This window comes from Dromiciops gliroides, chromosome 3 (assembly GCF_019393635.1).
Source record: "Dromiciops gliroides isolate mDroGli1 chromosome 3, mDroGli1.pri, whole genome shotgun sequence".
NCBI classification, from domain to species: domain Eukaryota; kingdom Metazoa; phylum Chordata; class Mammalia; order Microbiotheria; family Microbiotheriidae; genus Dromiciops; species Dromiciops gliroides.
Genome location: NC_057863.1, coordinates 652,680,606 through 652,699,143, shown reverse-complemented (window position 1 = coordinate 652,699,143; position 18,538 = coordinate 652,680,606). Strand labels below are relative to the sequence as shown.

Here is an 18,538-nt window from a genome sequence, read left to right as displayed (position 1 = left end):
CTATTGATAATATCAGAACCATAAAGTATGAGCTGATTTTAACTGATTATTGAAGAGTAAGATTTAAGAGGATGTACTAAATTGTGTTGAGATCTGGTTTACAAATGGCAAAAACCTTTAAAAATCTAAGAGATATGGAATAAGAGAAAATACTCCACAGAAGAGTATCTCCCTTCAGAGCTACCCTGAGCATGCGATCTTTGCCAAAATGTGCCAGAGAATTAGTCCCAAAGGACCAAATGGCCAAATGGGACATATGGGATCCAAGATGAAATACACTGATTAAAGGGGCATTGGGAATGGATTACTAGGACGCAAGAAAACAATGTTAGTAAGTGGTGTCGATTATTATTGCATCATTTTGGCCTTTTACCTCAAAAGTATTTGTGTTTGTTGGGTTTTCTGGGTTGCCTTGAGACTTGCACATCTCCCTTCTAAAATTACTCTATGGTTTTAGATATGTTTTATTATGTCTTATGCTATGGTTATAAGCCTTGCTCTTTTTCAACTTTTCGGTACTTACTCTGTTAAAAAACAAAACAAAACAAAACACAACAACAACAACAACAACAAAAACCTGTCTCCTCCAAATAATTCTTTTCTATCTTTGTAGGTCATAGTTAGAAAACATCTTCCCCTTCATACATAGAAGCACTTGATACATTTCTGCACTGTCCCTTCATTGGCAGTGCAAAATGGTGTTCTGAAGATCCCGTTTGATTCTATGGAAAACAATTTCTAAAGTAGAATGAGAATACTCAATAAACATTTCAGGAATGAGAGTTCAAAATGGTCTTTAGAAAGTGAGACTGGAAGGTTCAGAACAAAAGAACATCAGGACAGGCTAGATATAAGGTATATATGTAAATATTTTTTCAAACTTTAAGGCTCTGTACAAATGCTATATATCATGAAAATTGTCATTATCATTAATGTCCCTTATATGTTCTAAGGCCTGTGATTTTTTGATCCTATTGGTTGCTGACTACAACTTCTTTAAGATATCTGCTTCCAAGAGTGGAAATAGAATGTTGGGCACTGAAACACCCAGGGAAAAAAGAGTCTTGGCATCTTTTCCTTGACCACAGTGAGTAAAAGAAATGGAGAATTTGGGAATCAGAGCTGATAAGCACAAATGGACTGATGGCTGGGAAACATGCATCCAAGAGAGCTGATGTGGGAATCAACCATTGATCATATTTATCAAACTGAAAGAGATAAAATGAAAAAATGGAGTTGACTGAATAGAAGGAGAAATAGGTGCTCACCAACACCAAGATGGTGTAGGTGGCTCGAATCTCAGGTGACTTTCTTGACAATTGGCTGGAGCTGTGAATATGCTGGACTTGTTGATGGTGTCTTTGCAGGAGATGCACCAGGTAGACACTGGCAGTGACCATAAAACCCACACACAAGAAGTCAGGAATAGAGTATATAAGTACAAATAGTGAAACTTTGAATGAGGCTGGAGCATAATCTGAACAGAATCCTATATTCCATATCTTTGTGTTATTACTTTTCTCTGTAAAGTTCTGCATATTGACAAACATGAAGATATTCATCAGGATGTGTAGGATCCAGCAGAAAAGACATAAGAGGAAAATGTATTTTGAGGCATGACTTTTGAGTTCTGACCATTTGGAACAGGTAATGGGACTAACAATGATAATCTGAAAACCACTCAGAAGGCAGGTGATGCTGACAGAAAGACTATGGGCCACTCGGTGGAGGAAAACAGTAAATCTACATCTAACACGATCCAGGAAAATTTTCAGCCCCAAATCAACCATCGTCTGAGGGACTCCCTTTGAAATAAGCACTATTGAGTTGGCCAAAGACAGGTGGAAAAAAATGGAGTTGACAGGCTTCATCCTGCTGCCGGTTTGGAAAGTGGAGACACAATGGTAAAGGAGGAAGAAATTTCCCAATAGACCAGCTGCTGTCTGCGTGAAGAAGACAATACCTAGAACTGAGTGAAGAAAAATAATTTTCTCACAGACTGAAATAGAACTGTTCTCAGAGGCAGAGAAAAAAGAAAGAAAAAGAAAAAAAAAAGAGGAAAGCTTTCAAACATTCTCAGAGAGTGCGTGCTTTGGGAGCACATATACAGGAAAGATTAGCATGGCCCCTGCACAAGGATGACACATTAATTTGTATATATTTTTTTTTTTTTTGCAGGACAGTGAAGGTTAAGTGACCTGCCCAGGGTCACACAGCTAGTTAAGTGTCAAGTGTCTGAGTCTGGATTTGAACTCAGGTCCTCCTGAATCCAAGGCTAGTGCTTTATCCACTGCGCCACCTAGCTGCCTCCTGACACATTAATTTGTGAAGCAAACATTCTCAGATAGCATTTACTCTTGAGATTGATTCTGACTTGTAATGCTCAACCTGACTTGTATTTTCTGAATTTTCCTTTGGTAGTCGACAGGGGTGGATATCTAAATACTAGAAATTAATATATATGAAGCACCACAAATTCACTAGGCTAGCAGGAGACTTTTTTCCAGTCACTGAGAATGTTCAGTGAGGCTGGAAAATGCATGTTCTCTAGTAATCCAAAATTCCAGAATGGAAAGATACTTAATCTAATCCATTATTGAAATAGTCAACAATTCAATAAAAAGGAAAAATTATGAATGACAGAATTGAATAGATTATTATTTTGTTTTTTTGGTTTGTTTTGGTTTGTTTTTGTTTTTTTGTGGGGTAATGAAGGTTGTGACTTGTCAAGGGTCACACAAGTAAGTATCAAGAGTCTGAGGCTGGATTTTTACTCAGGTCCTCCTGAATCCAGGGCTGGTGCTTTATCCACTGTACCACCTAGCTGCTCCTGCAGAGTTGAATAGATTATTAAAGGAACCAGATCTAAAACCTATCTGAAGAAATCTTAATGGACAGAAAATTTAATTTTGAAGTAATCATGGAAGAAAAATATACATTAGTTATGGTTCTGGAACAAAGGTATGTAGATATATTTAGAAATGAAGGAATCCTATGCTAATACTTAAGATGATATCATAGCAAATAAATAACGGTACCAAGGAAAAAAATAACTATTCAAATTTTTTAATGTATTACACACATGGCTCAGTAAAAGGTGAATTATAAAAGAATATTATATTACATCAGACATCAGTGACACAAATACAATATATAAAAATCTTTAAAATGTTGTTAACATGGAAAATTGGGTAAAATTTATCACAGTAAAAAGCCATGAGAATAAGTTAATGATGAGTATGTTGTTAAATATTAAATAAAAAGAATGATGTACCCAATGAAAATAGGAGAAAATAGCTTACAATAAAAATTAAGCAAATGTAAGATAATAAAAGAGTTTGTATAAAAGCAAGAGCTGATTAAGAAAAAACAATATGAAATGAAAGTTAATTATTATAAACATTTTTCTTATAAAAAAGGAAACTCAAATTACCAAATTTTGAAAGAAAGGGAGATTCAAACAAGTTTAAAATTAAAATTATCCAAAAAGTAGGTCATGAAGCTTGCTAACAAATAAATTTGATAGTTTTAGAGATTCAAAATACTAAAATTACCATGACTAAAACTAGATCACATAAACTGGCTGATCATAGAACACATCTGGATTAATGAGATTCCTAGATTAATTATGAATTAAAAAATTTTTTAAATTGCATTCAAAAATTATTAGGTGATGATAAAATATACAAAGTTATATCAAACTTCCTATAAAATCATTGGATGAGAGTATCAATAAAATATATGAAAACTGGAAATTGAGAGGCAGTATTTGCTTTACCAAGTCTGAAAAAGTGTAATATACCAGTATGTATTAACACAATTTAGTGAATAGTGTGGTCCCAGAGATAGAGTGAAGCCTAGGTATTGGAAACAGAAATGTTCAAGTGTGACCTCTGAGATATAGTAGTTTGTGACACTGGGCAATGTACTCATCTCACAATCCCAGACACCTTTCATAGACTCAGAGGTTTAGAAAAGATAGTGATTTGTTGTAGTAAGACAATTCCTTCACTGGGAAGTTGTTATGCCAAAGGAATCTCAGAGACAAATACTACTATTATTTCTACTACCTACTACTACAATTACTACTCCTTTACCACTACTCCTCCATTATTACTACTACTAGGACTACTACTACTACTACTACTACTACTACTACTTTTTTATTCATTCTTGTTGTTGGTGTTATTTTTGTTGTTGGTGTTGATGCTGTTATTGTTAATAGAAAAACAAGAAAAAATAAATAATTCAAAAATGGAATTGAAAAGATTTTTTTGTAGAAGCACTGTTTTAAAGTAAGGGGGAATACAATCAGGAAGAAAACAGGTGCATTACATTACAGTGAAATGTGGGGAGTCAGTGGAGAAAGTTGTTTTTCTTCTTACGGAGCACATATAGAGAAAGTGATATATCTGTAGTAAAACCAAACTGAGTTTACATCCCTATTATGCAAACAAGTACTGCTGATACAACATTTAACCAATCATTCCAAGCTTTATTTTCTCCTATATAGCCCACATAATAGGTGCTATATAAATGTTTTTTCCCTTGTTCTTCATCAATAACATAAGGATCCTGGGGTAAATTATGCCAAAACTACCGTCTGGTTCTAAATCTAATGATCCTATAAAATCTGTGACAAAAGAAAAATGAAAATGAATAGAGAAGATTTTTTCCCATTATAAAATTTGTATTAGCTACTCAAAGTAGAGTATTTTTGTTGAAAGCAAACATTGCATTTCTATCTTTTTATCACCATCAACTAGAAAAGTCACTCTTCCATCTCCCATTTTCACTGGCAGATTGGGGATCTAGAGGAGGTCTCTCCTTAATTATTTAATCATAACTCTGAGGGACTGGAGTTTTTTAGGCTGCTCATGAGTCTTTGTCTACTATGATTTTTATAATAAACTAATTGTGATAATTCAGTGATCACTTAGAAAAGGGATTTCCTAAGAGTAAAAAGAAGAAATAGCATAAAGAATTCATATCCTACTGGTACTATTCTTGTGATCCTATTGCCCCCAGTGACTCAGCTAATAACCCCAGTTTTAGGTGGAAACTCTGAAGTCTCTGATGGATCTTTCAGTCACCTGACCATTGCCTTCTTGGACCTAAGTTCACCTAAGTTCAGTAAAAAATTAAACGCAAGAAAAATATAAGTAATATGTGTTCAGAAAACACATGTTGACTCAGTAGGACAAGGTCAGCTGCTCGATATTACCATCCCATAACTACCAGCATAACTCCTTCACTTACTACTAGGAAAGGATGTCCCTGTTGTATGTAAACCTCTTTTGATTCAACATGCCATTAGTCCTGCTGATTTCTTAACCAATTATAATGCTTTGTAGTACTACCCCAGCACCCTCAGCTACAAAATGTCTATAAATGAACTCCTCAAAGCTCCACTCATAGCAATAAGGCCAGGCAAGGGATTTTTGTACATTCTATCTATAACCCAACAGGAAGTGCAAAAAAGCAACCAAAGATGGGAATAGTTCTATGAGCTAGTCTTGTCAATGTAACTCTTAAAATTCTTATTAAATTTTATGTGTTGGGGAAAACAGGATAGCTTAGAGTTTGGAACCTAAAAGATTGTGGTTCATCTATCACACCTACAACATACTCCATTTGGCCACTGATCTTCACGTTTTCATTAAATATATAAAGAATAATATATCTCAACTTTAAAGGGGGAAAATTATCTATAAAATATCATAATTATAGGCATAGAAAACTAGATTTATTGTTAAAAATTATATGGTGTAAATATAGTCATGCTCATATAACTATTGATATATGTGAATTATCAGATTACAAGATAGAGGAAACAAAAAAAAATAAATGAGGAAAAGACAGGGGAAAAGAGATCTGAATTTATACTTGAATGCATATACCACTTCCTCATTTTGCTTTGTTTTGTTTTTTAAATACTAGGAAGGAGAATGGCTGAAGTTAAAAAACAAAGATTAAAATATTTCAATATATGAAGAACAATCAAGACACATTGAAAATTCACATTGAATAATTACTACTGGAGTCACAAATAGAGTCACTATTGCTTGCAAAGTCATAAAAGTGGAAACAGGCTCTGTCTCTGTTTGTCCCTGTCTCAGGGCCTGTCTCTGTTTCTTTCTGTGTCTGTGTCTGTGTCTGTGTCTGTGTCTGTGTCTGTGTCTGTCTCTCTCTCTCCCCACCCCGAAAGAAGCAGAAATAGGCAATTATGTCTTTTGAAATTTTTGGCTCTTTCATTTGAAGAGTTTTCATTCTTTCCAACCTTTGCCTTTGGATGATCAAAGCACAGGTAAAAGGAAGCCTGTCAAAATTAAGAATCCAAAATACAAACAGACATTGTCAACAGATTCTACTCTATGTCAAATAAAAACCAAATTAAAAGAAACACAGACTTGATCTCTTTTGCTCTGCCTAGAGGATCAGACCAGAAAAGCTTTCATTAGCGGCCTAAATTCCAAAGTCCACTGGTACTATGGGAATTTTGAGAAATACAACTCAAAACAAAAACAGGAAACGAACAAAAACAGAGATAACAGTGAACAGAAAGACAGTTGCTTTAAATAGGAGATCTCCTCATCTCTGTGACTTGCTATCTTCATTTTTAAAATCCTGGAATTAGGTCAATTTATCCAATTCAAATGAGCCTACAGCTTTCTATTGCTAAGTGCAGTCAGCCATGGTATTCCTGTGCCATACATGACAGACAAAAGATTAAGAATTTTTTACACAATCCTAATTGGCCCACCCAGGCTGGCCATAAAATGTTTCACTATAAATATCAGTGTACTCCCAGGCTTGGGCTTACTCTGTTGATTAATCATAGTCTACTTTCTCCTCAGATTAAACCAGAATCTCTGTCTGTAAAGCACTTTAGCCTTCATCTAGACCCTGCCTCTTAAAGTGTGGGTGACAATGCCATACCGGGTTGTGTAAATGAATGCGGGGGTCATGAAAAATTTGGCAACAAGAACAGGTTATGTATTCCTACCTAAATACTGAGTCAAAACAAATTTCTCAGGTGAAATGATTGCGAGTGGAAAAAGTTTAAGAAAGCCCCATTTTAGACTATACTTGATGTACACTGAAGCCACCACAAGAAGAACACCTTGAAAGGATAAAAAAAAAAAAGAAAAAGAAGTTCCAAAGGAAAACCAATACCCAAGTTTTCTCCCAGGAACCTGGAAGACCTTCTTCCAGTAAATAATCACTGCTCTTACTCATTCACTTACTTGGGCAGATTTCTATAATTTTGTCTTAATTACTTTTGATATAATGTTTGCTTAGACATTTTGCAGTAGCTTCATGCAAGCAAAGAGATTTTAAAGGGAAAGTGCTACTTACTATTCCAGAGGAATAAAAGACTTGAACTGAAGCAGAGAAGTCTGGCCGGGATAAATAACCTTACCTAGGTGGTTTTCCTCCAATGTGCTGGTTTCATTTTCATCCATATGTGGCCTCACATGAGGTTCAGTCATCCCATTTGTAAACTGTCTGGGAAATTTTAACCTTGATTCCAGGAGAAACAAAGGAGAATTTGACCCTGCAGGTTGACCTGCTAACTGGAAGTTAATAATTTCAGAGACTAATTGAAAGGTGCCACTCATTGGAAAGTGAGGCCCCAATTCAAGAATCTGTCTTTCTTTAATAAGGACTTGGGACTCAATATTAAGTCCTTCCTGGGAAGGTTAAATAGTCAGAAAGCAGTATTCTACAGAGAATGTAGTCCAACAGTAAATAGTAAAAGGCGGGGGGGGGGGGGGGAGAGGGGCTTTAGCCAACCATTTAGCATTCAGAAAACAAAATAACTATCACTGAGCAGGACAATCTTTGTTCAAGGAAAAAAAGGGAAAGGTGAACTTAGAGAAACTTTTACAGCTGTTACTGACTCAGTCTATTCAAGGATGGCCACGTAGAAGGAATTCTGCATTTCATTTTGCTGTACTACTGGAGTCCATGTGTATTTTTTTTTTTCTTTTCAGGGTTAGGCTAGATGACTTCTCAGTTCAATCCCCACTCTATATCTACCAATCACAAGGATTGCAGATAGAACATAGATAGATAGATAGATAGATAGATAGATAGATAGATAGATAGATAGATAGATAGATAGATAGATAGATAGATAGATAGATGTAGATAGATGGATAGATAGATAGGTAGATAGATAGTTAGATAGATATTTCTGATGCTATGATTTATGGCTCTATGAAATAAAAACGCCTAGATATGAAATTGTGGTTGAAATATACCAGGCAGAACACTAAGAAAGGGGCTAGAGAAGGACCAGAAGCAAGAAGATTTATCAGGGGGATATGGGTCTGGGTTAACTCTCCTTGAGAAACTAACCTAATGAACAGACACACTTAAGAAGTAAGGGAAATAAGTCTATTAGGCATGGCTGTTGCCTGATCAGCACCAAGGGTCAGAGATAACTGCAAAAGTCAAAAGCACCACCCCTCACTCAAACTTTCCCCACCCCCAAAGAGAACTTTCTCTATTCAGGTGGTTACCCCATCCATCCCCCCACCATCCATCCTCTATAAAGGCTTTGGCTTCCCTCCTTGTCAGGGAGAAAGGTATCTCAGAAAATCATGTTGTCTCTAAGCCACCTTCTCTCCCCTCAAGGGAAGTCTTTGGCTTCTCTCTTGCTCACTTTCTCTAAGCCCCCAAACAAAAACCATTTTATTCTAATTGGATTGTGTGTGAAGATACATAATTCTTTAAAGAGGAATACCTAAGGACCTCCACCACCTATTTCCCCATGACAAGGGAAACACTGCAGTAAACCCAGAGGGCTGAAATGGGGACTTGGACTAGGAGGGAAGACCTTCACAAAGACTCCGTGTCCCTTGAATTCTGGAGAGAAATGCCAGTCTTCTTCAGAATGCCTTCCCTACAGGCAGCAAACAGAGGATTTGCATCCCACTCTTCCTCGCTTTTTACCTCCAGGAAGAAAGGGGATGCTCTGCTTTTAAGTCCCTGACTTGAAGACACAGATGGGGAAAACACTCACCATGCTGGGCTCTACCACTCAAAGGATGAATATAGGAGGGAGCAGACAGAAGGTAGTTATAGAAGCAAGATTCTGCCTGCCTCCCGAGATGTGGTTATCTTGTCAGCTACAAGACAAGGAACACTGACTTCATGGGATCTCAGGAGTGTCACTTAAGGCTTGAAAATTATCCCAGGTGCAAATTATCATGGGCCATTTTTATTGATTAACAAAAACACACCCATCAATAATAACTCACTAAAAATGAGTATGGGCAAAAAAAAAAAATTAAAATATAGCTGAGAGCAGCTTGAGAGAGTTTGTTGTTGTTGTTATTGTTGTTTTTTAAGATTTCTAGGGAGAGGGGGATGGAAATGTTAAAGAACATCCCTAAGGGATGGAGATGAGGGAAACGCTGAAGACTAGGTGAGGACACCTTCTGGTTTTTCTTGGGCTGGCCTGGATTTTCAAACCTTTCCTCATCTTCCTCTGTTGAGAATCTTTTCAGTCCCTGTCCTGCCACTTCTATCACTGACTATGTCTTCCTACATAGGGTCAATATCAGTAAAGAAGCTCTGTATCCTTATCTGCCCATACAAGTTATCACATATTTTTTTAGTTTTGAAAGCCTTCTCCTCCATACACTGACAACAACAAATCACCAGCAACAAAGCAGATGGTATGTAGAGAAAGGGAGAGGAGATTCACTCCAACAGTAACCATCTGTGATTGTGTGTGCATGTGTGTAAAAATATTGAAGGGAAAGATTCTCCAAATTGGAAGCACTGCGTTCAAATTAGAGCTCTGAAAATTAATAGTTTCATGATCCTCACTGAGGCAACAAATCTGAGTCATGTGTTTCTATAAAATAACCTGGTGACATTTGTCTAAAGAACCTTATCGTAAAAGAAGAGTAGGAGAATGTAAAGAACAGTGTCTCTGACATTTATTACCTGTGGAACCATGGGTGGTTCACTTAATCTGTCTGGGATTCGGTTTCTTCATTATCAGACCTAACCCCCCAGATCTTTCCACCTCCTCTCCATTAGTCTGGACCAAAGTGGTCACCTTCTGGCACTTCCCATTTTCAGGAGCCTTGTATGTTTTGGTTTCCTCCATTCAAATGTAAGTTGCTTGAGGGTAGAATTTGTTTCAATGTGTTTGTTTACAAACCCCAGACGAGGCAGTGGATTGGCCACAAAGTTCTTCATAGTCACATTACCTTAAAGTTTGGGAATAAAGAAGCTAATGCCAGATCAAATGAGATCATTTTTGCAAAACACTTAGCACAGTGCTTGTCACATAGTAAATGATATATAAATTCCAATTATTATTGTCAATAGATAAAACCTCAGATGGGGAAGCTAATGTTTTGTTGTTGTGTTGTTTTTCCCCCCTTCATTTTCTGTGTAAGGCAGTAGATTTTTCAGAAACTCTCCAGAGGGGTAACAAAAGAGAAAAGAAGGGAGAGGTGGGCACAGGGCAACCATAGAAGCCAGTACTGTGACACCTACATTTCCTGTCTTCAAGACTATGAGCTGGGGCAGCTAGGTGGCACAGTGGATAGAGCACTGGCCCTGGACTCGGGAAGACCTGAGTTCAAATACGGCCTCAGACACTTGACACTTACTAGCTGTGTGACCTTGGGCAAGTCACTTAACCCCAATTGCCTCACAAAAACTAAAAAAACAAAAACAAAAACAAAATCAAGACTATGAGCTATGACCTTTCAATGGTAAATCAAGATGGGTATGATTGAAGTAGAAGCCCAGAGAGAGAAAACAAAAATGAAAAGACTAAAGGAATGGGCAGTCTTTTCCCTCTTTCTGCCTTGTGTCTACTTAATAATGGATGCTGTAATCCAGTTAAAGAATATTCTTGTAAGATCGTTTTTTCATGAGCACCCATGGATGATCATGTCATTGAGTAGACTGAGGAGCTTGTGGGTGAGGAAATGAGAAGGAATACAAGTACACAAAGGAGCATGTTTCAGGCAGTTTATTACTGACAGACATGCCAGTGGGGAGGAGGGGAGGGCTCCCTAGCCCTTGAGTCCCATGGGAAAGGACATATAGTAGCCAAGGCTTCTGGTGAAATGCAGACTCAAATTGAGAGCCCAGAGGTCAATCTCCCTCCTTATTTCTGATAGTAGTTGCCAGGTAGATTCACAGGGAATAAGGGATAGAGGCACCTTAGGAGGCCTCAATCAGAGCCAAACTACAACTCCCCATTGATGGATAACAAGGAGATTGTGATGCCAGAGTTTGTGAACCTTGCGTATCTAGGTACAATGATGTTTGCTAAACTGTTCGTGATTGGGAGAAATTCATCGCCTAATGAAGCTAGGTACAAAAAAATTTCCAAGTACCTAGGTAGGCCAATCAGTGGACCGAAGTGGAGAAATTTCTATCTGTTCTGTCCAAACAACAGGGCAGTCCCCATACTGGACATTCCTGTTTGTGACATGAGAAGGGGTGAGTGTTCTGGAATAAATACAGGGAAGAATGATTTTTCTTAGTTCAGGACAGGAATGAACACCCACTCATTTCATTGTTAGAGAATTTTATTTTTATTCTTGAACTGAGTCATCCACGTGAGCCATCCCATAATTACACTTCGAGGGGAAGAATTTCTATGAAGCCAAGTCATTTTAGAAGAATCTGAACCATAGATATAAACCTAAGAGGAGGCATATGTTAAATGAGATTATCTTATGCTAAGAACAATTTTAAAATTTTGCTATTTTTTTTAGTTAGAAGAACCATACAATAACAATAGTATTAGAGATTCCTTCTGATCTTGATTTTAATGATTTATTTAGTATTTTCTATTTCCCCAATTACAAGCTAAAATAATGTTTAACATTCTTTTTTTAAAATTTTGCATTCTAAATTTTCTTCCTCCCTCCCCATGTCCATCATTGAGAAGCCAAACAATATTGTACTTAGTTATGTAATACATATTTCCACATCAGTCATGTTGTAAAAGAAAACAGACAAAAAACCCAAGAAAAATAAAGTAATCTCTATTCAGACTTCATCAGTTCTTTCACTAGGGAGGGATAGCATTTTTCATCATGTCTTTCAGAGTTCTCTCAGATCTTTGCATTACTGAGAATATCTCAGTCATTCACAGTTGATTATTTTAGAATATTGATATACTGTGTGCAATTTCACATTGAATCACTTCAAATAACTCTTTCCAGGTTGTTTTCTGAGAGCATCCTGCTCATCATTTCTTATAGTACAATAGTATTTCATCATCAGTCATATACAATAACTTGTCCAGCTATTCCCTGATTGATGGGTATCCCTTCAATTTCTAATTCTTTGCCACCAGAAAAGCTAATATAACTATTTTATGCATATAGGTCATTATCCTTTCTGGTTTTAGTTTTTTATCTCTTTTTGGATACAAACCTAGGGGTGCTATTGCTGGGTCAAAAAATTTATACAGTTTTCTAGCCCTTTGGGCATAGTCCCAAATTTCTCTACATAATGATTGAGTCACTTCACAATTCCACCAACAATGCATTAATGTCTCAATTTTCCCCTTCAACATTTGTCATTTTCCTTTTCTTTCCTATTAACCAATTTAATAGGCATGAGGTAGTATCTCAGAATTGTTTTAATTTGCATTTCTCCAATCAATAGTGATTTAGATTTTTTCATATGGATATAGATAGCTTTGCTTCATCTGAAAACTGACTCTTCATATACTTTGATCATTTATTGATTAGGGAATAGCTCTTATTTTTATAAACTGTTATCCATTTATTTGAGAAATGGGGTCTATATCTGGGAAACTTGCTTCAAAATTTCCCCCCAGTTTTGATTGCTAACTGTATTTTCCTCTATCCTATTCTCCCCATTTATTCTATTCTCTCATTTCACCCTGTCCCTCCTCAAAAGTGTCTTGCTTCTGACTATCTCACCCAATCTACCCTCCCTTCTATTAGCTCCCTGTCTCTTGTTACCTTCCTATTTTTATAGGGTAAGATAGATTTCTATAACCAATTGAGCGTATATGTTATTCCCTGCTTGAGCCAATTCCAGTGCAAGTTCAAGCATTCTCTGCCACTTCCCCTACCTTTCCCTACACAGCCAATCTTTTATATGAGGTAATTTACTCCATTCTAACTCTCCCTTTCTCCCAGTGCATTCCTCTTTCTCATCCCTTAATTTCATTTTTTAGATATGATCCCATCATATTCAAAGTAGGCCAAGCAAGCCTAAAACTTCCTAAAGTAGAGAAGGATTACATATTGAAGGTTATTAATATTCTGTTTCTTTTTAGGTTTTTTGCTTTGTTAATTTGGAGTGCAGACCGTACACTACAGAATTGTTCTTCCACTCATAGATCTAGAAAGCAATTGATGCTACCTAAGGCATAACTCTCTGTGGTACTAAAAATTCCACATGATTATTTTGTACATATGTGTCAAGAAAAGTATCTACCATTATCAAGGAATAGATAATATTGGCTCAATGTATCCCCAGATTAATACCAAGGAATGAGAGTTGTGCCTATTTGTGCAAAGAACATTATCATCACCTAATGTTGTTTAATTGAAGAATATAAGTACTAGAAAAATCTTGGAAGCTGCCTTCAGTAAATCCCTGGCTCTCAGATGAGATAGGAAGAATACAAGTCATATATTGATGTTATTAGGCCACTTGCCTAGGTATGGTCAGTCAGGCCCAAAAAAGGAACTCAAAATTCTCCTCTGTTGCCAAAGTATCTTTTTTGTTCCATTTAGCACACTTCCTAATAAGATCCCTTCAAATCAAGGTAAAGATATGACCCAAAGATATGGCTCTGACTGCAATGAAGAATTCAATGTTAAGTTTTTCACTCTCAAAGTAACCTAAAACCTGAATGATTTAAATTCATTCTGATGAACATGTTAGGGACACTGAGATTAGGATAAACTTCTCACTGAAGTTAGCATGTGGCTGTTCTGGTACATGTGTACAACTCGTTCAGGAATGAAGATAATGGCTTAACCTTCTTGTCTTGTTTGTGTCTGAGCTGGTCTTCACTGGTCAGTTATTTTTCAGTTGTACCCAACTCTTCCCATTTGAGGTTTTCTTGGAAAAGCTATTAGAGGGCAGATAGGTGGCACAGTGGATAAAGCACTGGCTTTGGATTCAGGAGGACCTGAGTTCAAATCCAGCCTCAGACACTTGACACTTGTAACGATTGGAATAACGCCACCTGCTGGATACTTACTGTAGAAGAGTTCTGCCCATGAAGGGAAGGTCTTTGAGGGCAAGACCAGGAGTCAGGAAGTGACGCGGGCTAGTGGGAGGAGGAAGGAAGAGACTGGCGCTCAGTCTCGTGCTCTTTCCTGAGGACGCTGGCGGAGAAGGGAGCTAGAAATGTGCTCTCCCTTTAATAGATAGGAATCTAGGCCTTTCTCTCTCTCTTTACCAAATTCTTATTCTCCTTAATAAATGCTTAAAAGTCTAACTCTTGCTAAAGCTTGTAATTGATTGGCGACCACTCATTAGATATTTTAGGCAGTTTAGCTAGAATTTTAGCCCTTAACAGATGGCTGACCACGAAGAGGAAAGCTAACCCTCAGTCTTCTGATCTGCTGGTTGGGTAAGAAATTTCCCCTCCCTCTCCCTTTAACTGCTAAGTACTGGCGCACTGGCTGTGTTTTCCTTTAAATTTTTTCGAATGGACCTTTTAAACTCCCTAATTACCCTATTTTTGATTTTAGTCTGTTTAACCAGACAAATGGGAGATAAGATCATGTTAATGCTTTGTTTTTGTGGATTTTCTATTTTTCTTTTTATTTTTGTTAAAAGAGCCAGCAACTTACTCACAGGAGGAAATATCTCTCCCTCTCCCAACCATGCTTTTTCAGAGAAACCTGAAGAGATTCCTGCAGCTTTTCCCAGTTCTAACAGTAATTGTTGCTCTAATTTTGCATGCCTGGAGGCAATGACCCACCCTCTAGAAGCTTTTAATCCCCTAGCACCTGGAGGCAAAGTGGGGGAAGAGGAATCCAGGCCTGAGTTCAAAATCAAGTCTGATTCAAATTGCGCTGGTCCCTCCCCTCCTCTCCAGACCCCACCCTCTACTCCCCCCATGGCCAAGCCCATTGCTTCCCCTGCCCGGGAAGTCCAAAGATCTAATGCGCATGCTCAACTTTCTCTAACTACATTTGCAGCTTCAGGCTCAGCCCTTCCCCAGCCTGGCTGTGCTTCTGAGACAACCTTAGAAAACCCTTTAAATTCCAGATATGCTCGTTTTGTTCATAATTTTGCTAACCTGCTTTTGTCTTTAATTAGTAATCTTATAAAGCATTTGTATGGTGAAAAGCCCGACAGACAATATAGAGGGGTTAAAGAAGAAAAACTTAAGCTGAATAAGAATGACAATCATCACCATAGTTCAAGACTCCACTTCTTTTGCCATGGAAGTATATATATTTTACAGAAATGTAGAAGTAAGAAGCAAGGTATTGATATGAGTATTGGGGATTTTAGATATCGGAATCAAAAGTGTTCTGAATTCACTCAGAGTGATAGTATCAGTTCAGAGGTTACATAGGATTTCTATGCTATTATATATACATTTTGAAATTAATGGTATGGGTTTATTTTCATAGAGATTTTCATGCTTTTGAGATTGTGTCTTATACTTAGTTTTTAAAACAAGGAGAATATTTGTAAAAGCTTTTTATAGTCATGTGATCAAGTTTATATTTTATAGTACTCTTATTAATATTAAATTCATATTCATTTAGATTTCCCTAGTTTGAATTTCATTGTCTTTTATTATTCCACGTGTATTTTCTTCTATTCATTCATCTATCTAATTTTGAAACATGGTTTTGATTTCATAATACAATGTTAATTCTAGGAGTATTGTGCTCCCATATTCTGAGTTGTTTGTTTTTGTTATTTTTTTTTCCTCAACTGATTATTTGATCAAACTCTTTAAAGCATTTCCCTGGCAAATTGGTTGCCATGGCAAGTGTAAATTGATTCTAGAAGTATTATTTTTGATAAGCATATTCCCAAAAAAAAAAAAAAGAGGGGAACATTTGTAAAAGTTTTCTTTTTTCAAAAAAAAAAGTTCTTTGAGATTCTGTTGTGCTTTAACTTGTATTTAAGTATGTTCTGATTTTTCACAAAAGTAATTGTATACTAAGTAAAAAAAAGGGTATTATTTGAAATTGTTGCATAATTATATATTATATTTTGAGTCAAGATGTATTCACATTTTTTGCAATCATTTATTATCCTCAATTTTAAATCCATATGAGACTTGGATTATGGGAACTTATCATTTAAGACATTAATTGCCTTTATTCTGAGTTATCAGATGCCAGTTGGCCAAGATGCCATCCAATCACAAGAGGAATACATGCAAGAGCAGACACTGAACTGTCACATGAGGGGAGACATGCATGAAGTCAAGGTATGGCCGAGGGAACGGCTTTTGACAAATGTTGAGGTTGGATTCTCTTGGTTTAATATTTTATTCTCTTTTTCCCCACAATATTGTACAGATGGCTGGAAGTATTCATCCCACCCATCTCACTTCTACACCTGGCTTCTATGCTCCCTCCTATATGCCTGATGCCATGGACATCTCAATCCCATGCATCTGATTAAGTCTGACTCAGTTTCTTCCAATATGTTCGGTGGCATGGACATATATTCCATCCACCTATTTTAAGCCTGGCATACTGTATGGGCAGTACATATTGCTCAAGTGTGGGAATGCTCATATCCCATCATTTCTCTGTTCTTTTATGGTAACCCCCATAATTATCTCAGGTGTCATGATAAATACAGTGTTGAATTTGGCCTTGACACCTGTTACCAATTATATTAGATTTTTTAATTTCTCATAATGGCATGAGGATAATTAGGCAGATGATGCAAAAAGTGATGAAACAAAGATAAAAAATTATTTTTAATAATTAATATCGCAGCAATTGTCTTCTCAATTACCCTCCATAAGGGGGGGACTATAGTAATATTATAATTTTAAAGAATGGTTCAATTTTTGTTTTATTATATGTTTCATGTGTAACAACTAAGATTCTGAATTCCCTTAGACATGTTTTTGAGAACTTTCATTGTTTGATTTGATTATTGACAAAGCTATTTTAAAGTTGTGTTAAGCTCAAGGCAGATGATGCAAAAAATGATGAAACAAAGATAAAAATTATTTTAAAAAATTAATATCACAGCAATTGTCTTCTCAATTACCCTCCATAAGGGGGGACTATAGTAATATTATAATTTTAAAGAATGTTTCAATTTTTGTTTTATTATATGTTTCATGTGTAACAACTAAGATTCTGAATTCCCTTAGACATGTTTTTGAGAACTTTCATTGTTTGATTTGATTATTGACAAAGCTATTTTAAAGTTGTGTTAAGCTCAATTTTGTAGGAAATTTTCCTGGCTGATTACCAGCATCCACACATCAACCCCTGAAAAGACTTCCATTCCATGACTACACCTAGAGGACATCTAAGAAAAGACTTTCAGAGACTTTAAATGAACAGTTTTGATTTGTTGTTTTTGTTGTTTTTTTTCTCTTTCTGTTATAATATACACCATCTGTAACATGTATTCTCTGCAGAGGCCCTCCCTTTGCAAGACTAATGTCAAAGCGTCGGTTCATGAGGACAAAAAAAAAATCGCCCCTCTGGACAAAACTTTCCTCTCTTCCTTTTCTATATTGTTGTTCACATATTATTAGTTAGCAATAGTTATTATATTCTTTTTACTGTTCCGTCAAGGAAACATTTTGTTTCTTGAGGAACAACAGGGGGGACTGTAATGATTGGAATAACGCCACCTGCTGGATACTTACTGTAGAAGAGTTCTGCCCATGAAGGGAAGGTCTTTGAGGGCAAGACCAGGAGTCAGGAAGTGACGCGGGCTAGTGGGAGGAGGAAGGAAGAGACTGGCGCTCAGTCTCGTGCTCTTTCCTGAGGACGCTGGCGGAGAAGGGAGCTAGAAATGTGCTCTCCCTTTAATAGATAGGAATCTAGGCCTTTCTCTCTCTCTTTACCAAATTCTTATTCTCCTTAATAAATGCTTAAAAGTCTAACTCTTGCTAAAGCTTGTAATTGATTGGCGACCACTCATTAGATATTTTAGGCAGTTTAGCTAGAATTTTAACCCTTAACACACTAGCTGTGTGACCCTGGGCAAGTCACTTAACCCTGATTGCCCCACCAAAAAAAAAAGCTATTAGAGTGGTTTGCCATTTCCTTTTTCAAATGAAGAACTGAGGCAAAAAGGATTAAGTAACTTTTTCAAAGTGACACAGCTAGCTAGTAAGTGGCTGAGGCTGAATTTGAAGTCAGGAAGATGAGACTTCCTGACTCAAAGGTCAGCATTCTATCCACTGAACCACCAACTGCATCTACAAAATTGAAGCACTCCTACAAGACTCCAAATCTGTGTTTGGGTTTCTCTGAGGAGAAAGGAACTGCAGATGTTCATAACTAATATATTTCAGTTGACAGAGATATTGAAATAAGCT

General features: G+C 36.8%; 1 protein-coding gene and 1 pseudogene across 1 annotated transcript; one reads left to right on the top strand and one right to left on the bottom strand.

The window, feature by feature from the left end:
* Positions 1-971: 971 nt before the first annotated feature.
* Positions 972-9,975, bottom strand: LOC122748302 (vomeronasal type-1 receptor 3-like). The gene is made up of 2 exons (XM_043993964.1): positions 9,964-9,975; positions 972-2,015 (listed from the first exon to the last, which is right to left on the bottom strand). The coding sequence occupies exons 1-2, from the start codon at positions 9,973-9,975 to the stop codon at positions 972-974; spliced, it is 1,056 nt and encodes a 351-aa protein (XP_043849899.1).
* Positions 2,088-2,174, top strand: LOC122752295 (annotated as a pseudogene).
* Positions 9,976-18,538: the final 8,563 nt, after the last annotated feature.